This window comes from Pipra filicauda, unplaced genomic scaffold, assembly GCF_003945595.2.
Source record: "Pipra filicauda isolate LSUMZ 115617 unplaced genomic scaffold, ASM394559v2 scaffold187_size1440530_pilon, whole genome shotgun sequence".
Classification (NCBI taxonomy): domain Eukaryota; kingdom Metazoa; phylum Chordata; class Aves; order Passeriformes; family Pipridae; genus Pipra; species Pipra filicauda.
In genome coordinates, this window is record NW_024104295.1 from 790,733 (window position 1) to 816,192 (window position 25,460).

The following is a 25,460-nucleotide window of genomic DNA, read 5'->3' on the forward strand; positions in this document are numbered from 1 at the left end:
AACTTTGTTAATGAAAATAGTCTCATGGACTTTTCATATGATTATTCTTAATTATGTGCTTAATTATATACTTTAAGCATAAAGCCAGTACTGAAATATACAATACCCTGCAGGTTCTTCCTTAAAAACCCCTAGACTTAAAAGTCAACTAAGGTGAACAAGAAGTTATGTTTTCCCTTGGTATTGCATGTGAACTGCAGTATAGATACAATACTTTATGATGAGACAGTGCAAAAATAAGGTGTTTCAACACAGCGTCTCCACATGGTTGGAGAGACAGGAAACGGGGGGGGGGGGGACCTTGTGACCTTGTGACCTTGGAGAGCTTCTGAATCTCTTGAATACTAGACTGTTTTTGACTTTAAAGTTATAACTATTTTTTATCTCTTAAAAAGTATGGTTTGGCCTATGATCTGGATTCCCTTGAGGATTTTTTTACGTGTCTAGTTCTAGGTGTTTGCTTTTCACATTTACTAAATACATGAAATTATGTAAAATAATATCTTAGCTTTAATCCTCACTAAATTTAAATGAAATACAGGTTTTTAGCACTTGTTTTATTATTATTTTACAAAAACTGAGAAAAAGAGAAAAACAACAATGAAGAGAAGACCCTTCTTTTTTTTTCTTTTGTTTTGAAATCAAAACCAAAATAGTTGGCCTGGCTAACACATACCATCTTCAGCTGTAATGTTCAATGAGTTTGAGCCAAAGAACCTATGCAGTTTGAATGATGTTGTAAAGGTAGAGTGTGCTGGAAAATGTAAATCCTGAAACATAAGACCTCCTAATGTTTTGTGCAGACATCTTCCTTGCTATCTCTCTGAGTGCATTCCTGGTTTACATTTCACTGGTCTTTTTGTTTCCATGCTTCCTTTTGAACCATTTGTCATTGGCCATTCCCATCCCACCCCCCCCACCCCCCACCCCCCCCCCGACCTACACCCCCCCACCCCCTGCCCGCAGTTGTTTAAATGATGTCTTGTAGATTGCCAGCAGTTGATCCTGTACATTGACTGTGTTTTCATGTGATAAAAGACTTCACCCTTTCCCTCCTTTGGTGGATACTTGTCTGCTTAACATTTCAACTGGAAGAACCTCTCTGGCCTGATCCCAACTGAATTACTATCCTGACTTTTTCCCATCCCAGCATTGTTGAGAAACACCATTTTCTCGTATCCTCCCCACAAAACCATTGTGCACAGGAAATAGGCAGTTGATCCTCATTTCCTTCCTTCCTTCATTTTCAAGCTGTTTAAGAGGACTTATGAGTCAGCATCTCGTTTAGTTGTATATCATCATCTACATACTCATTTCTGGCCCTTTGTGTTCTCATTATCATTTCCCTGCAGCTTCAGTGATTGCATGTCTCTGCAGGATTTCACCCAGAGACTGTAAACCTACAGAACACTAATTGTCATCGTAATGTCCTGGGGTCCTGGCTTAACCCGCCTTTACTTCATACGGTACTCCTCCCTTTCTCTGATTTTAGCCACTTCTTGTCTCAACAACTGTGTCATCTTCCTGGGTGACCCATGATAAATGTAGTATGCTTAATGTACTCTGCTTTTGTAAGGACTTCCCTTTTGAAATCCATCAGAAGCATAAATCAAGGGCATATTACACAGACTGAAAAAAGGGGGAAAGCTTAACACGCGCCTTGATTTCTCCTCTTTTGCAGCACTGCCAGTACCTCAGTGAAAAGGCACTTCGGCTTGTATGTCACTGCCAGCAAGAACAGCAGTGCTGCATTCCTGCGGAGGGAGCACATTGTGCTCCTAACACCCTTCTGTGACATTATTTCAGACTGACTCAGGGGGACAGATGTCTCCTACTAAATCACCAACACAAATGTCTCAAGCATCTGCGTTTTCCTCTGGAGACTTAGAATTTCAGCGTTCAACAGGCCTGATCCTGCTTAAAATGGTGAATACTTTCCTTTGATCTGCTTAGCAAGCAGATCCCATAAGGCAGACTTGAAGTTCATTCACCCTTGCTTTGAGGGCTCTGGGATAATGACTAATAGAATCAGTCAGCCTCAAGGTATTAATCCTTGTCCTCCCTAAATTGCTGTGCGATAGTCCTTTGGGTACTACCTTACGAGTGGTATTCACCAGACTTTTCTTACGACTTCGTTTGATGACATCCAGCACATTCCTGGCAACTTTGCTTTTCTCCTTTGACTCTTAGCTTTCTACGCCTTTTTCCAGGGCCACCACTTGCTCCATTTAGATTTAAAGTTCAAAAGCAAGATGTTTTACAGCTGTTTCCCTTGTCTCTGGTACCTTTCTCACTACAATAATGTCTGGCTCCCAAAATTAGTTTTTCTCCATGTAACACCCCTTGCTGCTCATACCTGCCATTAGTGATGCTCTGCAACTGTTCCTTGGCTGCATGCTCTGTCCCAGCCTCGGCTTCCACTCTCCTTGGCCTCTAATATTTTCCACCTTTTTCCAGAGAAAATTACTTATGCTCTTTCATTGATTTTTTGCATATTATCTTTATATGTTCACCTGCCTTTATCAATCTGCTTCTTTGAATGCCAGTCCAATATGTGCAAGCATTGGTACTTGTATCCTGGCTATTTGCTTTCACAACTCATAAAGACAACAATAGTTTCCACAGGAGCCTTTTTGCTCTGAGGGTATTTACTAACAGACAGTGAAAATCCTTGTAATTTTTCCACCTCATTGTAGGTTTTCCACGCGCTGTTAGAGCTGGTCAAGTAATGTTCATTCAAGCCAGCTAAGGGTCTGCACTCATATAGGAGAATGATATCACAGGCTCTGTACAACTCCATTTAGGAGGAGACATGGGATCCTATCTGCTGGCCAGCAGAGGTTGCTCAGAGCACATTAGTTGAGTGTTCTGCACTCCACAGCTCTTTATTTCTTAGTAAGTCAAGTCCAGGTTTTTTAATCTTCTGTGGGATTTGCTCCAACACCCTCTTTCTCCCCTCATGCTGGGTATTAGATTTGATGCCTCAGGATGAAGGACCACCGCCTCCCTAAGATCTTGCTTTATGGTGAACTTGCCACTGGCTGCCGCATGAGAGGAGCCCCAAAGAAAAGGTACAAGGACTCCCTGAAACAACATCTCAGCCTTGGCCATATTGATCACCACAATTGGTCTACTCTGGCCTCAAATCGGGAGGCCTGGAGACACACCATCTATAACGCAGCTGTCTCCTTCGAGAACACACGCAGGATCACCCTCGAGGAAAAAAGGCAACGCAGAAAGAACCGTGTATTGCAGAATACACCATCTAAGGAATCTTTCTGCTGTGCCTTTTGCAATCGGATATGTCTGTCACGTATTGGCCTCATAAGCCACCAGCGTGCCTGCAGCAAATGTGGATAGAGCCTTCCCAAATCTTCGTTCGCGAAGCCTAGCCATGATGATTCATCTCTCTAGAACAATGACAGAGTCCGTGAGGGAAGCAGGAGATGGGATTGTCCCAGGAACCTGTCCCTGGGGTGGGAAAGATTGCAGCTCTTGCTGCATTTGGAAATAGCAAAGCTCTTCTTGAATTCATTTCCCATCATTGTGGACTATATATATCCATGTGCATGCCCACAGATGGGAAAAAATTAACATTCCCCTACAATCTAGAAGTACAGGAAGAAATAGATCATTATTGTTTTCCCTCTTTAAATACCTTTGAGGTCATCAGAGTGCTGATGAATGCATCAGAGTAGTGTTGAGTTTGGACAGAAATGCAGACAGTTAAGAAATATTTTTGAAAGTTCCAAAGGAAGCCATGCTTCAGGTTTGGATTCAAACCCAAATGTCTTCAAATTTCATTCATAATAAGGTCTTTATATGGGCTGCAGTAATGGTCTTAATTATATTTCTCCCATACTGGCATGTCTGGATCTTCTTTAGGAGATCTGCAGTTTGCTACATGACACCTTGGAGGCCTAATTTGTCTCCTTGTGTAACCTTATGGAGGAATTGGAGAAGCCTGTTGCTGCACTGCTGTTGTGGTTCTTGATTTGTGTGTGGTTCATTTTTTTCCTGCAAGACCGTATTTATTCAGAGAACCCTAACTCTTAATCCTGCATCACATCCATTGATTGCAGATCAACTCCCATAAGAGGAGGGGGAGACTTCTGGATCAAAGGTGGACTGATTTTACATATTTTAACTGCAAATCTTCATTTATCTCCTTGCTTTAGAATTAAAATAAATACCATGTTATGATGAGAAGAGGGGGAGAGTTAGGGATACAGGCAACATTTTCTGTGGATTGACTGTGGGAAGTCTTTCAGGTTTCCTCAAGCATCCTTATTTCCTTACCCACCCTTAGCTCGGCATTGATGTTTCACTTCCTTTGGGACTAGGAAAGTCCAGAGAAAAGTGACAGAGTTGTAATTCTCCATGAGGTGACAGCCTCTGAGGAAACTAAATAGCTCAGGTTGATCCTCTGCAATGGCTTTAGGAAGGGCCACTGTTGCACACTTTTTAATGCTGTCATTGGGCAGAGTAATGTCCCTTCTGAACTGTGGTCTTGGTGTGTAACGATGCCTGCATATCAGACAAACAGGAAGAATGATTTTTCCCCTTGGAAGTCTTGTGTATCTGGTATTGGGATTTAGTCCTTACAGAATCCGTTTTTTTTTCTTTTTAAACAGAATAGTTTAATAAAGGCCAAAGAGGACTTCTCAGGTTTGCATGTGTGGGGTGGTGACATTATAAAGACATGAAAAACACTAATACAGTTTCAGTATTACTGAGACATTAGCAACAGACTGTTTTTGTCTTTGTGGTTTGGAACTGGAATTTATCCAGTTGTTGCCGGAAGGCTACATTTAATTTGTACTGTGTTTGCATAAATAGCTTATTTGTAAAAATCGCATTTTACTTGAACAATTCTGAATTATGCACTTATCATAGGGAGAAAAATGATCTATTGTTCTCTTTAAATAAAATGGCACTGCCCTTCCAAAGTATCCAACAGACAAAAACATGAAAAATCACAGCATACTTATATGTTGCTTATCTCGTCCCCAGAATCAGCTCTCACATGCTCATATCCTCTGGGTTTGTAAAATCCAGAAGATTTTTTGAATTACTCTCTTAATTGTAATGTTGGCATTATAATTACTTGCTAAATAAGATTCTTTAACAATGACATCCTTGTTATCAAAGCAGTTGCACTTCTTTGCCTGGTATGAATAGCTGTGTGCTCTGAACTGGGAAGCAGCAGTTGTTGTGGGAGCCTGATTCTGGTTGGAGGAGGAATGGATTGCTTAGAGAAGGTTTTTTTGGAGCACTGTGCAAAATCTCTTTTACCCCATAAGCAAATGAAGTTTAAGGAAAATACAGGACCTCCACCTCTGCAGACTTAAACAGCAGTAGGCAATTTCCCCTCCAATTAGCATCTCACTCATGTGTTGGAGGGAAACAATGGTTGGGTTTTTTTGGCCCTTAAACCCCTTTTAGCAAATTTTCACATTCTGTGCCTTTAAGATGAGATGTAGAATAGTACAGAGAGATGTCATTAGAGGAGACTTTATAATCATACCATAGTTTCTTTTATTATTTTTTAAATTGGGGTTAATCAAGAGTTATATAATATTTCTGAGTTCTGCTTGAAGGATTCCATGTCTCTGTAGTAAGTGTGAAACCAACACAGAAGTATAATGACTGCTGCTAACTCCAGCCAAGAGTTCTATCATTTCTTATGAGGAATGCATATTATGCCATATCATGTCAGATATGGTTGCTATACATATATATATATGAGTGTATATATATATATATATATATATTCGCCTGTATGGTTCAATTTTCAGCAATTAACTCTTGTATTAGAAGAATATTCTCTATTTCTTTGACATACAACCACATGTAGCGCACCTGAAATGAGTCCAGCAAGAGTTCTGAGAATATGGCATATTACGTATTGATAGAGCATATTGTTCCCTGCCACATGTGTTTCCTTCATTTATTTTTAATGCTTCTCTTCTCTTCTCTTCTCTTCTCTTCTCTTCTCTTCTCTTCTCTTCTCTTCTCTTCTCTTCTCTTCTCTTCTCTTCTCTTCTCTTCTCTTCTCTTCTTTCAGTATACTTTTATATGTACGGGTTATTCTTTTTTAATTTCTATTGTTCTCCATTTTCTTTTCCTGTTAACAATTATCTCTCCCCCTCCCCTTCTTTTCTCTCTCTGATCCACAGGTTTTGCAGTGCATGTTGGTCTCCCTTCATTCAGAACTTGACATTCAAAGGTACTTGATGAAAATTGAATCCTCTCAGAGAGTTAGTACTGTACTTTCTTTTTTCTGCACTCTGCTGTGAATTGCATTTGTTACCCTTTAACTGTGTGTGTCTTGCTTCACAATTAGAGTTCTCAAATAAATCTGAATCTGCATGCTTTGTCTCTCTGTATTTGACAGCAGTGAAGTCTCATTTATATAGATTAATTGCATATGGGAGTGTGATGCATGTGCATCCTTTGACAATTTTTAAATTCTGACTTTTGCTTTAATAGCATGATAGACATGAATTCCACGCTCTTGTCTTAGATGCTCTGAAATCCACCAAAAGTCAGTGGGAGATCCTAGATAAATAAGTGATCCCTAACAGCTGTTCCAATTCTTGTTTTATTTATGTGTTTATACATCCTTGGAATTGGCTTAGGTGGTAATAGTCTTGCTGCTAAGTTAAGGACAGCTCTGTGGGCACAGCAGTAAATATTTTTGTATTGAACATGCAAAAAAGCCTAGTCCTACAACTTGACAAATTATCTTACTTGTACACTGGGCACCTGTGAAGTCACCTCTATATCACCTTTCACCCTTTTGAGCTTCTCTTTCATTTCTATATGGCTTGTAACACCATATAGGATGGATGTCTACTACGGTTACCTTTTTGCCCCACCCAGGCAGTAAATGTGCAGATGCCTTGTAGATACATAGGTAAAAGGTGCCTCTGCGTGGTTTCTGCTGCAGTCAACACCACATTTATAAAAGCACCAAGGTAACACGTGCTGCTGCAAGCAAAGGGTGAGGTGGAGCATGCAGAGTGCACAGCGCCTGATTTGCACCTGATTTGTCACTTCCCAACTTGTTTCCACTTTCGCGATTTAAGTAGGCCAATAAACATGCCCACCACAGGGAAGGGTGGGACAGGCAGAGGTGTGGCGAGCAGTAAGGTCTTTCCCTCCCTTGCCAAGGAGATGGCCTCGAAGGAGGGAAAAAGAAGAAAAAGGGCAAGGTGACAAGTTGGAAGAGAGGAGCAGAAGCTTCTACAGTATCTCTCCTGCAGCAGCCCCCTAACTATTCCCAGGTGCGAGAGCAACAGGCTCTAGTAAGTGCTTCATCACAGGTTTAATTCCATGAATTGAGGCTAAAAAAATAAGTCACCGGCGTGAGTGTGCTGCCGCCGGAGGCAGCTCTGCTTTTCCCGGGCGATTGTTCTTGCTGGGGGTTGGCAGCCCCCACGGACAGTTCACACCCCGTCCCGCAGACCTCGCTCCCACTCTCCAGCCGTCATGGCGATGGCTCTTTTTCTTCGGTTATTTTTAAAACAGCGTGTTAATTCAGAGCTCTTTCTTAGCTTGTAGAAACACAGAAAAACAGGTTTTTCCAGGACTGGTGCATTGTGTTCCTTTGCTTTGGGAAAGAGACACCACAAAAACAGATTCTCCTCCTGTTTTCCTTAGGGACTTGTGTGGGAGAACACGGGTGGGTAGATGATAATTTTCTTGAATCAAAACTCACTATCCCCTAGGTACATTTAGGCATCTGGTATATATTCTTTATTTTTTTTCTTTCCCTTTAGCTTTTGCATGTGGTTTTAAGCATGTAAAGATCTTTCCCCTTTAATCAGCATAATGACAGTTTTTGTTTAAATCATCCCTTTTAATCTTCACAGTTCTCATGGCCATTTGGGGGATTGTGTAGGTAGGAGTTACCTCACCCGCTGCTGATGAAACGCAGCCATCTCCTGGATGAAACAAAGGGTCATGCTGGCTTGTGAATACTTCACAGTAGAGTTTTTCAGGAGGGAAAAGAGAAATAGCTTCCAACTGAAACTGCCATAAGATTTTAATTAAGACAAATGTTGATGTCCAGGCTGGAATTTATGGATAACTTATTTAAACAAAGTAATAATAAACTGAAGCTGTGATGCAAGACTGTAAAAGAACAGCTTTTGCTCTGAGCAAAATTGATGGAATCATAGAAGCCTTTGCAGGGAAAAATAGTGAGATGATCAATGACTTTTTAAATTTGGCTATCACATATAAATAAATCCTTCATGTCATAAAGCATTAGAATAAAGCAGAGAGATAAATTATTTTATTTTAAAATTGAAGATTTCTTTCATTTGGTGTGAACTTTTGCTTTTTACCAGTAGGTGACTAATAGTTTTCTCTATTGTTTTACTTCAATTTCTACCCTAAAATCTCAGACTGGCAATTGTAGAAAGATAGAACCGTAGATTTGGTCAGAAACATATTGAAAAATATTTGTACACTTTAATGTGGATGGCTTGGGTTTTTCTGATATTACACGTATTCCAAAGAGATGCCACAGCATGTTGCATATTTCAGTCTGGACTTGTCTGGACCAATTAAGCTGCTCCTAGACGGGCTATTGAGTTCCTTAGGGCAACATTTTCAAATGCAAGTTCCTGCAATTAAACATCTGAATAACAGATCTGGCAGCATAAGTGCTGAGCACCTACAGCTTTTATTGCTCCTAATGAATATCTTTACTGTAAACATAGCTTTCCTGTAAAACAGGTTTCAATTTATCTAGGTGCTTACAGTTTAAAAAAAAAAAAAATAATTGAAAATATTGCTTCATGTCAGTCATTTCTAACAGAGTTCCATGAAAAACTTTTTCTGCTAACTCTGGGGATCAGCCGGCTGAAGAGCAACGTGGTCCTGCCCAGGGCGAGCAGCCTGTGGATATCCTGCTCGGTGATTCACAGCACTTGGGATTAAAAGAAATGGGGTTTGGCGGTTTGCCACAGCAGGGAGCATGCAGCTGGCCACCAACAGGAGCTAGCAAGGCTCGTGGGAAAACGTTCAGATTTTTAGGATGATTTGAATATCATTCCGACCTAAAAATATGGTAGATATACTCTGACACATCATTAGACATGGTTTTTTTTTCCTGCTAGGTGAAAGAAACTGGGGTCAGCATCAGTGAATAAACAGAGTGGTGATAAAGATCCTATCATAAGCAGAGAGGAGTTTTTCCTTCAAATAAATTCATAAAATTGAGTAAAATGGCTACTCGGCAGAGCATCCTGAGCCTGACACAGGATGTGTGACTGAGCATTACTAGTGCTGTTGACTGAGTTATCTTCCCCTCCTTGTCGTTCACGATGGGAGGGCATGGGAATGCTTTCTTTTAACTTACTTGGGAGAGTTCTGGGTCTATTTCCTGCCTTCCTCAGAGCATGAAAAGATCTGCACTGAGGCTGTACCTCAGGTTCACAGTACACTGAGTTCATTGCTTTGCTTAATGACCGCACGGCAGGTGGCCATGGGAGGGCTCTGTGATTCGTGCTCTGCTGGCATTACTCCTGTGGTGAGTATGGCGAGCTCAGGCTTTCCTCAGGACCGCCGGCGGCAGGAGGAGGCTGGCAGTGCCGCAGACAAGGGGGAGCTCGGGCAGCATCCAACGCAGAACATGTCTCAAAGCCAGGAAGGCTGCAGGCAAGTGGGGTACCTTGGTCCAGTGCTAGGGGTGGTGGGCAACCATGACTCAGGCATTGCCTCTCTCTCTCCTTATCAAAGAGGAAAGAATTCTGACCGTTCATACCGTAGAAATCAATATTGCCGCCAAGCTGAGCATGCATGTGAGCAAGAACGGGCTTTGTAACTCATTGATGTTGATTCAGCAGAACACAGTGAAATGTTTGAGTTCAAAATAGAGAAATGAAAGCCAGATGCATCTGGTAGCCCATGAGCAGGCATCAGGGAAGACTATAACTAACACCTATCACCTACAGAATCTACACACTGTCAAATGGGCAGTTGCCCTCCCGCTCTCTTCAACTCAGGAGGACACAGATGCTGGAGCACTTGCTCCTGGCATGGTACCATTTCCAACCGATGGTGTCTGAAAGAAAGATGCCACAGATTTTTGCACCTTATAATGGTGAAATAGCACACAGAGAAAAGTGAGCTTGTCACTCATGATGGTTTTATGTTGCATTCAGCTGCTGAATCATCTCCCCACCCCCAGTTGCCCCCAGTGAGAGAGAGTATCCAAATACATCCCTTACAGAGATGTAATGTGAACTTTAGTTTATATAGACATTTATAAGCATTTAACTTTTCTGAGAAAGTGCTATGGAAGAAGTATGGAAAATGCTTAAAAACAAGACTATGTGAGTAGTATTCACTTTCTCTTCAACAGTAATATGTCACTAATAGGACGTCCAGACAAGTAAAACTCTGTGTTAATATGGGACCCCAAAGACTGTATCTGTGGAAAAAGCAGATCCATCCTTCAGACAGTGATAATCTGAATCTGACAGAAATGTGATGAAGAAACATTATTGTTGCAGTTGTAAGAACTCATATTGTGACAATATTTTAGAATTACTAATCTCATCATACACAAAACACAGCCTGTTTATATGCATATTTGCAGTCTGTCACATATCCTTTATTCATCTTTGGCACAAATCATAGGACAAATAGTTTACTTGAAGTTCCAGAAAAATAGGCTTCTATTTTTCTACTAATTTTTCTTCTCTATTTGAAATGTCAAGAAGGCTCTTAAATGTGGCAGGTTTTTTTGCTTATGCTATGTTCTTCAGAGCACACAATTGGAAGGAGTTATTTTACTAGCTCTGTATTATTTTTTTATGTCTTTGTTTGCCATTTGTACACTGCCAGGAGTGCTAGCACTTCGAAGATGCGTACGATAAGATTCTTTTCCTGAACAGAGAAGTTTCTGTCAAGATAAAGGCTAAGGAAGTTCCTGGAGACAGGAAATAAAAAGTGTGAATTGATCAAGAGATGAAATTAAATCTTTCTTCAGGTTATGTTTTTTTTTTTTTCTTAGTTCTGTTTTGTCTGTGAAAATGTGTGAAGCAAATTTGCAGGAGAGATTTTTGAAAAGGAAAAGAAGTAAAAAAGGCTTCAGTTATATAGATTAGTGTGGAAAATAACTGGAAATGAGCATAGAAGAACTCTGTGAAGAGCAGAAACATAAAACCAGATAGTACAAAAGGGTGAGAGAATTTGTGTGGACAAATGTAAGCAGAGGACCAGAGGCAGAAGCATGCACAGAACTTGATAAACATCTCTGGTGCTCCATGACTGCTCATTACATTGGTATTTCTGCAGTATTTCACTTTTCCTTATTCAAGTACCTTCATATTTCATTCCTAATTATTTGCAATCTTACTGCATTTAAAGAGCTTCGCACTTTTTCTTTTTTTTTTTTCTGAGTCAGTGGAGGAACTAAAGCAGATTTATTATAAAAGTACATTCTTTGGACAAGCTGTAACAGAGAGATATCAGTCATGAGGCATGATTAACTACAGGTTTAATGCTTCATCAAATCCCAAGAGAAGTTGAAAGATACTGTATCTTCTGTAATTGCTACCTCCATGTGCTATACTTAAATATATACCCTGAAAAGGTTACAAGGATCTATATCCTTGTAAATAAAATAGCGTATCCTAAGTAAAGAGTCATCTCAGAGCATTGTGTAATTATATGTAAGTTTTCACCAGAATTGTTCATCCTTATTTTGGCCTTTCCTTTCTGATGAGGTTCTGACCCAGAACCAGCACAGGCAATATCTTTTATTAGAGAAGTCCTTAAGGAGGGTCAGCATAACTCAGCTGGCTGAAAAATTAATCCTATTGCACCAAGAAACATTCCTGAGGATATCTCCTAACACAGAGCTGGGGGGAGGAAGACCATGGCTGACTGAGGAAATGTAACCTAACTGGTCTTGGCAGAGGGGAAGGAGAGAGACCTGCTGCCCAGTTCTGAACCTTCTTCTGCTTTCTAGCATTTATCCCAAAGGTGGCTTGGAAAGTGCGGGTGTTTCTTTGGGTTTGTCTGCCTGTGTGGAGTATCTGTTTACATGTTTAAATTTTGGATAGTGCTACTCCTCTAGTTGACGTGTCTTGAGTTTTCTCTGTTAGATATTATGGGGTTTTTTGCTACAGCACCATTCTGACTCTCACAGTAGCAGTCTACACTATGACTCTAGTTGAGTTCTGATGGGTCCTGAAACATGGACTATTGGGGGTGAATATTTATTTTGTAAATGTCTATATTGTGTACTAGTTCCTGAAAAGTACTTAAAAGGACAATTCCTCTAGTATTATTTTAAGCTTTTTAGTATTTTTAGAATACATTAGTGAACATTCTATGGAAAAATATATATAGCATTACTTATTAAGTATTTATTTGCCATTTTTCTTATTTATCTTATTTAATATTAGAATCAACATGCTGAATATTTGTTGCAAGGGTTGGATAAGCTTTGTGCACTGCTTTCTTCAACCATCTTTATAAGTTCTTGTAGGTTATGTCTCTGTAAATGTTGCTAGTTCCTTCCCCACTGCATGGGTTGGTTTTCCTAAGAAATCATATCTAGGAATCCACTTGATTTTGAAGTAACATCAAGCCTAGTGCTCGTTGCCAATAATGAAAATGCTTTCCTATCAAGTATGCACTCATATCTCTCAGTTACTTGAATAGCCACAGTTGTTGCTGAGTTTGAGGGTTTTTTTAGAAACTGTTTAAAATTCAAAATCACTCCTGAAATGCAATGTTTACAGGAGTTGAACATGACAAATGGCTTGAAGCCTTTCATAGATAGTATGTGTATATTTGATGGATCTCATTTATAGCCTGCATTTGGTTTACGTTTGTAATACTCCACTTACAAGAGTGGAACTACTGTGGGTTTGGCTTTATGTTTGTATTACTCCACTTACTAGAGTGGAACTACTATGGATTTGAACTGGTGGATTAAGAGGAAGACGGGGCTTCATGTCTGAGCAGGATCCACGACGTACCTCTGCCTTGCTTCAGAAGGCTACAGTGAGGAATGAGGGCTGCCAAAGGGGTCATTTTTAGTGTGGTGGCTGGATGCCAGGTACCTACCAAGCCACTCTATCCCCCCTCCTCAGCAGGAGGAGAAAATAAGCAGGGGAGAAAATAAGATGGAAAAAACCCTCGTGGGTCAAGATAAAGGCAATTTAATAAAGCAAAGGCTGCATGTGGAAGCAAAAGAAAACAAAGGATTTATTCTCTATTTTTTGTGACCAGCCACTTCCCAGAAAATAGGATTTCAGGCTTCTGTACACGTAGCAGTTGCTCCTTAGGACAAATGTAATAACAAATGCTCCCTCTCCTTCTCGTTTTCTTAGCTTTTATAGCTGAGCAGTCATCATATGGTATGGAATATCCCTTTGGTCAGCTTGGGTCAGCTCTCCTGGCTATGTCCCTTCCCAAGATCTTACCCACCCCCAGCCTACTGGGTGAGTAGGGGAGTGTTGGAGAGATCCTTGATGCTGTTCAAGCCCTGCTGAGCAGTAGCCAAAATACTGTTGTCTTATCAACAACTTTCTAGCTACCAAGTACAGCACTGTAAGGGCTGCTGTGGAGAAAATTAACTCTGTCACAGCTAGACCCAATACATTTAGTCACAGTAATGATGTCATTGTCATCCGTGGGGATCTGAGATGCTCTACAGAAACAAAACATTGCTGAGGTTGGCTCTACTTGTGTATTGACAGGACATGCTGAGCAACTGCACAGCTAAAGCTGTGTTATGTTGATTCTGGTAATGAAGTGTCCCCTTACTGCTCACATTTGCACCTGTCCATATGTGTCAATGAACGATGTACATGCAACTGCATGTCTCAGGTGACATCTGGGCATTCAAATTTAAAAAAAAATAAGCAAAGCAAAATAAGCTTGATTCATGTAAGCAGAATATATTTTCTTAAAGAAACAAAAGCAATCCCCTTCCCAATAAACTCTGGAATAAAGGACCTTTTGCAGGTGATTTTATTGCTGCCTTTTTTTTTAATCTTGTTTTACTTTTAGTTATGGTTTTCTAGAAAGTGAGAATTATGTGTCTTCTAGCTCCCTATTAATGGATATAAGTTTTTAATCAGCACAAGGAACTATGGAGCTGTAATGCCTTGGCTTGGTAGTACTTCCGTAATATGCCCGTGTAAACAAAATACTTCAGCAGTGACGCTTCCTAAACCACTTTGGAAAGTTGAATGAAGAAGTACTTACCAAACTCCTTTTTTGTGTTTGCAGGTCGCTTGTCACCTCTGTAACTTTTATACCACAAGTTCCTGTATTTACAACCTACAGACTAGTACTGACCATGTCAAAGGCACTTCAAAGCTTGCTTTAGAACAAAAGTTGTTAGCTTTAAGTCCTGCATAAAATTCAATGCTCTTGAACAATTTCATTGCAGGACGTTGGATAATACCTACTATTGTAATATTAGCATTTTAAAAGTGAAAAGTTCTGGAGGATTTACTTTCTTCTGAAGTATTTCTAATCATTGTAGTTCGTGAGCAACTGCACAACTTGGCAGCAGCAGGCCTCTATAGCCAGCTAATAAAAATGTAATAAAAGTTGAAGTTCTTCATACATTCAAGGTCACGTAAGGAATATTATGTGACCTTGAAAGGAATATTATGCATAGTATTGCTGAAATAAGCTTGCTTTATTTCACTTGAAAAACCACCGAAAGAACCAGATGTCAGCAAGATAAGTCATTTTGGCTTTCCAGAAAGAAGCACAATCTTTTCTGGATCTTGACAGCATCTTCAAACCTAGAGTTGAAGTTAATCTTGATACAGGGGATTTTAAATGTAATAGCATCTGAATTTAAATTATAGGGGAGAGAAAAGCATGTAAGTTTAATGACATCTTGTGTCTGCTGCTGATTATAGACTTTTATAAAGTTCATATTTACCTACTGGTTTTGGAACTGAGTAAGTTTGCTTTACTTTGAATTTCTGCTTGTACAGTGTCTGTTTCCGTTTGTTGTGATACAGTTTGATTGAGGCACTAGGAAATTATTCTCCAAAGTAGCAGTACATGTGGTCATGGGAGTTTCACTAAACAGTATTGAGTATGTTCCTTAAAGCAACCCCTCTTTCTAGAAACTACTCACAGTGTTACTTATAAGTCGCAAAAAGTTCAGGATGTTTTATTTCCTCCTGAGTGTGTTTTTATTAGGTAGATCTTACAGTGAAGAGTTGGTAGAAGTGCATGAATGAAAACAGATTTCTCTCCTCCTGAAAGAGTTGTTTTTTTCCCAGCAACTGTGTTTAGCAATTTACTAGTATGATTTCCCAGTAAAAATCATAGTTAATTTGATCAGGTAATGAAGACATTTCTGATTTGTGCTGGTGCAACAAAAAAATAAAGTAATCGTTTGTGATTTCAGCTAGAAATGTTGAATGGCTGTTTTGGCTTTGCTGTATGACCTGGACCTTTCACAGATGGCACAGGGGAAGATACTGAAATTGATAGCTTTACAACTACACCACAGTATTGCTTTTCAGAGGATTTTTCTTAGTAAACTTACAACATTAGAGAGTGTGTGTGTGTGTGTGTGTGTAGACAAGCAGAATGACCTTACCATACATCTCCTCAGCACACTTCTTATCCTCAAGGGCTTTTTAGCAACAAAATTTGCAATGTGAATATACAACCATAAAAACTGCAGCAGAATATCCAAGGACACTGTTTTCCTAAATAATCTACACAGAAGTGACCTTCAGCATTACCAGTATTTGAAGAAGTTTGGACTCCTTCCTTCTTCTCTGATTTTTTTTTTCTTCCCATATTCTGGTTTCAGTAGACTAATAATGAAATACTCTGTTTTGCAGACAAGAAGCCCAAAGCTGTCCCAGAGCCCACAGCCCAATTTGGGTGACCAGACAGAACACCTCTCTGAAGCATCTGCGGATTCCTTAGAGGCCATGTCCGAGGGTGATTCTCCAACCCCCTTTTCGAGGGGCAGCCGCACGCGGGCAAGTCTTCCAGTTGTACGGTCAGCAAACCAAACAAAGGAAAGATCTCTGGGTAAGAGCCTGCTTCAGGCCTGCTTTGCTCTGCTCTTAGCCTATGTTTTCCATTTGTGGATTTAAAACAGGTTTTAAATAGTTTGGCATTAAAAAAAATAAAGAACTTTGGTAGCACACTATTTTTCATGTCAAGTTGTTCTTTGGAAATTGACGGAGCATGGGGTACCATGTACCATGGGGAAGTGGTGAAATTACTTTCATAAGATCTGAAAGTGTGCTGAGAGCATAGTAGATATTCACAGAGAAAGATGCAGACCCTGACACAAAGTGCTGATTTATGATTAAAACCTGATATTGCAAATACTTTTTGCCAAGCCTGCACAGTATGATGCAGTAAACTTAGTACAAGATTGCACCCTCATTTTCAGAGAGGAGACACAGGCTTTTTCATTTTATCCTTTCTTCAAAGCCAGACTTAGTTGCAAGAAACCTAGAGATATCGTTGCCTTAATAATCTGGCTTAGTGAAAACATTTGATATTTGCGTGGTGGTAGCTCCCCAGGCAGAGGATTTGAATGAATATGCTGATGGAGATGCCATTTACTTTGGGGCAATGCCCTTCTGTCTGCACGGTGACACGGGTGATGTGTTAGCACAGGTGGACAGCTCTGCTTCCCACGTTCTTCCCATATCTCAGGATTAGATTAAGCCCAGCTGTGAACCAGAGCTCCTTTTGTGATGGTGGATTTTGTCCTGGAGACTGTGTTTAGCTGACAGATGGTAGGAGTAAAGGCTGTTCTTTTGAGGGAAGACACCAGAGGGCAGTTAAAGTGTTGTGGGAAAGCACGTAACTCATGTGTGGATTGCTGAGGAAGGCAGGTTTTGCTCATAGATAATAAACTGAAATGCTGCTTTCTTGTAGGCTCATCTCCCAATATAGAGAGTGACATAAATTGAAGACTGGACTGTAAATCATACCATGCTTGTAAGCTTGTCACGGTAGTTTACTTGTTCCTCAATAATCTAAGACAGTTTCTGTCAAGAGCATTATGATATGTAACAAACACAACAAATGTGAAGACAACAGGGCTGGAAGGGGTTCCTGTGGCCTCCAGAGCTGGCAACCACAGAGCAGTGGGGCAGGGAATAAGGTGCTGATCCCTGTCTATGTCTGTTCATGGACTGACACTGCTGCCCTTCCAAAGCCTGCTGGGCCACCAGTATGCCAGGCTTTTGGGGAAGAAATTTGGAAGACTTCAACTTGGACAAGACTTTTTAGTTTAGAAGTGTTTTAAAGAGCAAGTGTGTAGCACGTGTATGTTTACTATATGTGTAGAGGATTCATCTCTGCCTCTTAAGTCACTGCTGACTAGGGCATTCTCAGCATGGCTTGCTTCACCTGGAGATTTTCTGGAAAACTTGTATTTGCTTCAGTGTAATGTTAAGTAGATTGAGCCTTTGCATCCCTGTGCAACTCATAGTCCACCCCTACTGCGTAGATTTTAGCTGGTGTTCAGTGATTACCCCAGCTCCCATAAGGTATCTCAGCTCTGAACTTCTGTTTCAGATATGAGCTGAGAATTGATAAACAGCTTTTGGGAAGTTTTTGGTTAGCATCAAAGGGGGTTGCCTGCCATGCACCAATGCTTTGTGCAGTGTCTTCTCCCACAAAAGGTGAACTAGAAATAACTTTCTCATAATTGGTGTGTACACATGAAGAGAATGTAGCAGTCCTGTTTCTGGAAAAAACTGAAGTGCTCATCACTATGAATAAACCTGGTAAAGAAACATTACTGATTAGACCAAGAGTCTGTCTGATCCTGTATTTTGTCTCCAAGAGGGACCATAGGTGCTAGTCTCAGTGGGAGTAAGAACAGAGCAAGCATGTCATAGAATCACGGAATCATAGAATCGGAATTGTTTGAGTTGAAAGGGACCTTAAAGATCATCTATTTCCAATCCCCCAGCCATAGGCAGGGACACGTTTTATTAAACCAGGTTGCTCAGAGCCCTAAACACTTCCAGGGATGGGGTATCCACAGCTTCTCTGGGCTGTCTGTTCCAGTGCCTCACCACCCTCGCAGTAAAGAACTTCCTCCTAATATCTAATCTAAACATACTCACTTTTAGTTTCAATCCACTCCCCCATTTCCTGTCACTACATGCTCTTGTAAAAAGTCCCTCTCCATCTTTCTTGTAGGCTCCCTTCAGGTACTGAAAGGCCACAATTAGGTCACCCTGAAACCTTCTCTCTTCCAGGCTGAACAAACCCAGTTCTCTCAGCATTTCCTCATACGAGAGGTGGGCCACCTCTAATCATCTTGGTGGCCTCTGGACTCAATCCAACAGGTCCATATCTTTCTTGTGTTGATGACTCCAGCACTCCAGGTGAGGTCTCACCAGAGTGGAGTAGAGGGGTAGAATCACCTCCCTCAACCATCTGGCCACACTTCTTTTGATGCAGCCCAGGATACAATTAGCTTTCTGGGCTGTGAGCAGACATTGCTGGCTCATGTCCAGTCTCTCATCCACCAGCACCCACAAGTCTTTTCTGCAGGGCTGCTCTCAATCTCCTCATCCCTCAGCCTGTATTGATGGGGGGTTGCCCTGATCCAGGGCACCTCGCACTTGGTCTTGCTAAACCTCATGAGATTTTCATGGGCCCACTTCTTGAGCTTGTCCAGATCCCTTTGGATGGCATCCCATTCTTCAGGCGTGTCAGCTGCTTGGTGTTATCTGTAAATTTGCTGGTACACTCAATCTCTGCATCTGGTCCCAGTACTGAACCGTGAGGAATACCACTTCTCACTGATGTCCATTAGGACTCTGAGACATTGACCACTACCCTCTGCATGTGACTGTCCAACCACTCTTATCCAGCTAACAGTCCACTCATCAAGTCCATCTCTCTCCAATTTAGAGAGGAGAATGTTGTGGGGGATCGTGTCACAGGTTCTACAGAAGAAGTCCAGATAAATGATGTTTGTAGCCCTTCTGTTGTCCACTGATGTAGTCACCCCTTTGTGGAAGGCCACTAGGTTGGTCAGACAGGACTTGCCCTTGGTGAAACCGTGCTTGCTGTCCTGAATCACCTGCCTGTCCTCCATGAGCCACACCATATATGTGTATGTATGACCCTTCTCCCAAGTGCTCTCGGCCTGAAGGTATCTTCAGTTTTGGGATTTCCTGGTTATGGTTTCCACCTGTGTAATAACCATCAAGACATGTCTCCTCCAGGTATTTGTTCAGTCTGCCTTTGATTCCATGTAAATTTTTCACATCTGCAAGAGTGCATCTGTGACTTTGGCAGCAAATTTCTGTTGGTTTACTGCCCAACCATTGCTTTCCTCTTGCTTTGTTTTGTATTTGTTTATCAGCTCTAAGTTATGCCCCCTTGTCCTTGTATTGGAAGTGACAGCAAACATCAGATGGCTATCTGCTTCCCCCAGGCCATATCTGATTTCCTAGGCCTGTTATTTCCCTCAGGTCATCTCTTCTCCAGGCTGAGAAGTGCTGCTATAACCACTTGTTCCTCATCCAGAAACCATTTGATTATCATTGTTACCCTTCTTTGCACTTTTTGCTGTTCTGTAATGTCTCTCCTGAGATGAGAGGAGACTATAAATTCACTGTAAGTAGTTCACTCTTAAACCCTATTTTTAGTGTCTGTTGCATGTACTGAAATGTGTTGTCCAGGGCCCAATGGAGGGCAGTCACGTGAAGATGCACTATTTTGTTTAATGGCCAGGATTTCAGACCCTGCAAGGCACCTGTCTTTCATGTACTGAAGACACGGCCCTGGCTTATCCCATCATGAACAGGCAAAATGTAGGAGAAAGAAAAAAAAAACCAAGAACAACAGGGAAGCAATGTAATATGAAGCATTTCAGCCGAGACATTTTAGATTTGAAATGAACAAAATAAGCCTTTTCTCCATGTATTGCAGGAGAGGTCGCAGATATGTATATGGCTTAAGGGATCATCATACTAGCCAAATAGGAGGTAATATATTGTCATCACCCCACAATGTCTTTTTCCAGTTGTTCCAGGAAATAATTAATAGCAAATAGTTCATTTTAAAAGATGGTCTAAAATTTATTCCAAACCAGTTCAGTTTTATATTATTATTATTCAATGCATTCCTGTATAATAATGTCCTTTTCAATCTTTTCTGCTGGTGTGTTCTGACAACACCATGAGCAATATGCTGAAACTTTACTTTTGAGACACTTTGCACTGTGTAGTCCTGTTAGGATTGGTTTTGCTTCCAGCTGTACAAGGGGAATGTTTATTTTGAAAAACCAGTAAACTCTTTATAACTTCAATTTTAAAAGTGTCTTGAAAATATTTCTGTTCACGTGATTTTAAATAAACTGTGTATAATCACCTCCCTTTCCATATCTAATTTTTTTTATTTAATATAATTTAAATACAAATTATGTTTTGATCCTCAGCCAACATAATTTCAGTGCAGAAAGTAACCAACTTTTGTGAATTTTTATTAATTTTACAGTGTATAATATCTCAATACCATTTTTAAAAAACTATTTTCTTTTTGAAATTCTAATTGTTCTGTGGGTTCCTATTTTAATAGGTGCACATGAGTCACTTTGTTTTCAGTTGGTGGTCTGAATTAATGTGGAGCCTGAGAAGGAATAGCATAGTGCATTTTGGCTACTGCACCCACCATCATGGGTTTGTCAGTCAGGACTAATCTAATAGGACATGGTATTCATGTGGAGTTGACCCAGAAAACAGTAGGGCCCGTTCCAATTATGGAATTTAAAATTTCAGCTACAGCTTTTGAAATGAAGGTCTTTCTTGGCTAAGAGGTCCATTGGAAATCAGCTCTTGTCTCATCATTCTGCAGCCTGGAGACAAAGCAAGATACTAAAATAAATTAATTCACTGTGCAAGAGAAAATTAAGTGTATTTTAAAATATCTATTTGAAAGCTGGGAGTTTTTCCAGTGTGATAACTGTGGGAAAAAAATTATCTAGCAAAACTGTCAGAGCGAGAATAAGCTGAAACCTGGAAAGTGCTCAAAAGCTTTCAGCAAACTTCACTTGTAATTTGCCTGGAGGAAGCAGAACCTGACAAGCATCCAGTGAGTTTGCGCCAGCAGCCAGCCTGTGCCCGTGCTGCAGCTCCCTGCCATCCCTGCTCTGGTACTTCCACAACGAAATGAAGGCTGACAAATATGTTCACTTGTCGTCTCTCATGTGGCACATCTGTCCAAAGAATGGGCAGGCACTGGCATCCTCTGACGGAGCGGCCAGGGCAGTTGATGCAGTGGGTCTCAGCCCTGAAGGGCAGGGTGTGAGCACAACCTCCCATTGCAACAGATTGTGCTCCTACAGGATCGGGCTGTACATGCAGGGTTGGATTAAGGAAAAATATTGTACAGGGAGGGATTTCCATAAATACATGAGGATTTGTGTTTGAGAAGTGACTGAGGAGGATGAAGCTTTATGGCTCAAGGAATGCAATCATCTTCTCTGGGTACCCCAGCTAGGGTGCCTGGCCGCTCTAGTCCAGATGAATAAGGAGCAGAGGATGACCAGGCTCCATGCTGGGAAACCTGTGCCTGAAGTTAGGTGGCATGGAAAGGCCCCTATAGAAATGTCTGAGCCTGCCAACATTTGCATTTTATTTGCCTTTGGAGGGATTACTTACAGGAGTAAAATTATACAAATACTTAAGGATTGGTGTGGAGAGGGTCTTAAGCAATCGTGAAGTATTCAGATTATTATTTATTAGCCCTTAAACCCCAGTTTTGGCAGGTACAGGTATTAGTGTCTGATTAATTACTTTGCTGCCACCTTCTATGGAAATGCCATTACTGGTTGTAATGTAACATCTGGTTCTTTTGTAGTATTTCTTGCAGGTGTTTTATCAAAGCCTGTTAAAAAACAAAGTCATGACTGTAGTGATAATTTCACACATAGCAAAATCTTTGCAGGGAGAGGGATCGTTTCTTGTCAGCTGGTGGTAAACATGACTCTTATGCAATATACTGTGACACACAGAGAGATGTAAATGCTAAAGGTAGACATATATTATATTGAAGCTAATTAATTGTTATTAATTGTTATAAATTACTATTTATGAGCTAGAAATTAAAATAGACATGTTCAATCTGACAGAAGATGTGTGAATGGCAATAGACCTTATATGAGAAGCCTGTGATTTCTTAGCAGTGCCCCTGCCCTCTCCAATTCCTTGGGGCATGATTTAAGCCTAATGAAGTCAGCAAGAGCTTCAGTTTAGTTCATGGGAGAGGAACTCCCTGGGAACTGCATTTCAAGTTAAGGCTGAGTATAGCTCTAATGTATTTAGTCATCTTAAAGAATTTTTCCCTATCTTGTCTTTTACAGTGTATGCAAAACAGCCAACATGCAAAAACATCATGTAAATGTTTGCTGTCATGGTCAGATAACTTAACAGGGACTGACAGGTCTATAGAAAAAACAGCGTGAAACAACTAGTTCCAGTTAATGAATAGAAACACAGACCCTAAGAAATTACAGTATTCTAGTGTAGCACAAATTTTCCTTCCAGCTTTTCTAGATTTTATCTTCTTTCAAATTTCTTCAAATATAGCTAAAGATTTTGGACTTGGAAAGAAAAAAACATACATCTCTTACCTGAAATATTTTGTATCAAAAGAGCAAAAGAAGGTAAACAGTGATACCAACATATCATAGTTTTTTGTTTAATTTTTTGCCCCTACATGATTTGTGAAAGGCAGCTATATGGAAGACTAAAATATGGGCCTCCTCAGGCTAGCACTTGTGCACGCAGTTATTGTTTACTTAAAAGATTCTTCCTCCTATAATAAAATGTCTTGTGTGTGTACCTGAAAAAAATACTTCCAAGAAGCAAGATCTTATTTATTATATACTGTCTCAACAGAAGCACATTCTGTCTGCCACCAAAAGGCTGATATGCAGTATATTTTAGATGGTGCATCACACTGGAGCTGAATTTTACTCCATTGCAACAGGTTGTATCAGCATGGATCTAATGGGTTCATTGCAGTGATACTGGAGTAGAAGTTGTGCAGTGTGCTAAATAAAGTCATTAGCTGTGCAAGTCTGTCTGTCACTGCTATATCTGTTAAATATTTTTTGGATGCAGTCTTTATTTGAACTGCAGTAGTACTAAAGGATCTTGACTAAAATGGTGCCTACTGTGTTGGGTAATGCACATAGTGACAGAATACTCCTGTTGCAGGACCTTGCAACACTAATAAAGCAGAATGAAAAGTGGTGAAGATAATAGGAGAGGTAATTGATGTACAATCTGAGAAATTGAATAAAACTATGTGGAGGTAGCAGTGACTTTCCTTTTTACCCCAAATCATGCCCTCACAGAAGGTGCAATATCTTCATCCAGCTCTACCATTACGTCTTATTCTGATTTAGCAGCAACAGTTTGAGCTTTCAGCATTTGTGTCTGCTGGAAGAGGGCTTTGGCAGGTGGAATAGCTTGTACAGTCCAAACTACCCTTCAGAGGAAAGGTAGAACGCCAGATGGAGCTGTCCCTTGAGTTGTATCTAGCACAGGAGCTATCACTTGGACAAATCTGATCTAATTTTCATTTTAGGTAAAATTTGTAAGTCTGCCTCTAGTACGGTAAGTCATACAAACACCAGATCCTTCCATTTGCACATGGGCATGCAAAGAAAAAGTGCATTGTAAGAAGTGTTTGGCTAAACAAAAAAGCATAGCCTGTCCCTCAGTGCAGTCAGTGTATATAGGATTTGCTACCAGGGCTGACAGCAAGTCCCTGAATGGGGACAGCTCTTCAATTTAATCTTTGCTCCCAATGCTGTTTATATATTTAGGTAGTGATTTTAATGCATAGTTACTGTACTGAGCCCGAGTTCAGATTTCTGTTCCCAAAGGGAAATAGTGTGATCTCTGTGATATTATATAAGACTGTCTCCTGCTTTTGTTCTCATTCTCTCTCTCTGTCTTCTACCTTTCTGGCTATGGAGTAGCCCAATTCAAATAGGATAAGAGGATAATCACTGCATCAGAGGCTTGTCGATAGCCTGCTGATTAGGGTACTCTCTTGGGACAATAGAGGCAATGGTCTGAGCAACTCTCGAGATAGGAACCCTTCTGAATAATTTTTTAACTACTCAAATACTTCATAAGAGACAGGCACTTGGTACCTTACTTTGCCCAATGACCTTCTGTGCTGAATAGACCATCTGTGGGTATGAGGGCAGAGCAGTGGATGTTGTTTATCTTGACTTTATTAAAGGCCCTTCACACGTCTATCAGATCCTCCTTGTAGCCACATGGGGGAGGTAGGGGGTGCCTTCAGTGTGTGTAAGGTTTAATGCTTTTAAGTCTTACTGGCAGCTGGATTTCAGTTGTCTGCCTCAGGGCTGCACTCTGGGGCCAGTACTTGTTAACATTGGCAACCTGGTTGCTGGGATGGAATGAAACATCAGGAGGGTCAAGTCTGACACTAAGTTTGGGAGAGCATTTAGTGTACTGGATGGTCATGCTCACTGGGACCCAATGAGCTAGAGGAATGGGCTAGCAGGAATTTCATGAAGCTCCTCAGAGGCAGATGCAGTCTTTCAGCAGGGACAGAATAACCCTGTGCAACAACACAGACAGGGACAGGCTGGTTTGGTAGCACCTTTGCAGAAATGACTTGGGGTCTGACAACAAGTGTATTAGTAGTGTGTCCTTGCAGCAGTGAAAACTGCATAGCTGGCTACAGAAAAAATTTAGCCAGCAGGTCAAGTGAAGTGGTTATTAAACCCTCTTCTCAACGTTTATGAGGTTACACTGTGTCCAGTTTGGGTTCCCCGTTACAAAAAAGATAATGACAAACTGGAGTAAGTCTAGCAGATGGCCTCTTGGCATTCTTCTCCTCAGCTACACAAACTAAGGTCACAGGTCCAAGATCCTGTCTAATGTAGCCCGTGATGACTTCACACAAAGTCAAGCTGCATGTTAGAGCCCACAAAGGTGAATTTCTGATGTGGTGCTGTAACCGGATGTGCTCTTACATGCTGATGGCTCAACCCCTAAATTTGCTAGTGACAGGAGTGAACTTTTTAGAAATGAAGTACGTTTAGAAGTATTGAAGAGAATTCCTACTGAAAATACAGAAAATTTGGTAAATTGAGCAAAACTACAAAGGCATGCGTGACCTATATGACTTTAATGCTTCATGGCTATGGAGTATTGAAATGGTTACATTCTGCCCTTGAACTCATCACTTCTACCTGTTTTAGTGTTAAAACCCAGGGTTTATAAAAATACTCATCACTCAAATAATGTGTGTTTGATACAGCTGATTTGTATAGAAAGGAAATACAATTTGATAGGATCTCTCTTTCTTCATGTTTATTCAAAAGAACATGTATTCCAAGAAATTTAATTGATGTTTTCATGTCTTTTTTCTCTTCTGCCCCTTTAAAAGTTACTAGC

The 25,460-nt window shown here is 40.6% G+C and overlaps 1 protein-coding gene across 6 annotated transcripts in view; it reads left to right on the plus strand.

The window, feature by feature from the left end:
- The window catches only part of KIAA1217 (KIAA1217 ortholog), a 233,054-nt gene that overhangs the window by 123,273 nt on the left and 84,321 nt on the right, over positions 1 to 25,460 (plus strand). For all 6 annotated transcript variants that reach the window (XM_027751716.2, XM_027751733.2, XM_039380160.1 and 3 more), the window contains exon 3: positions 15,861 to 16,056. In XM_027751716.2, coding sequence (XP_027607517.2) covers positions 15,861 to 16,056 — 196 coding nt within the window. The remainder of the gene's footprint in view (positions 1 to 15,860; positions 16,057 to 25,460) is intronic.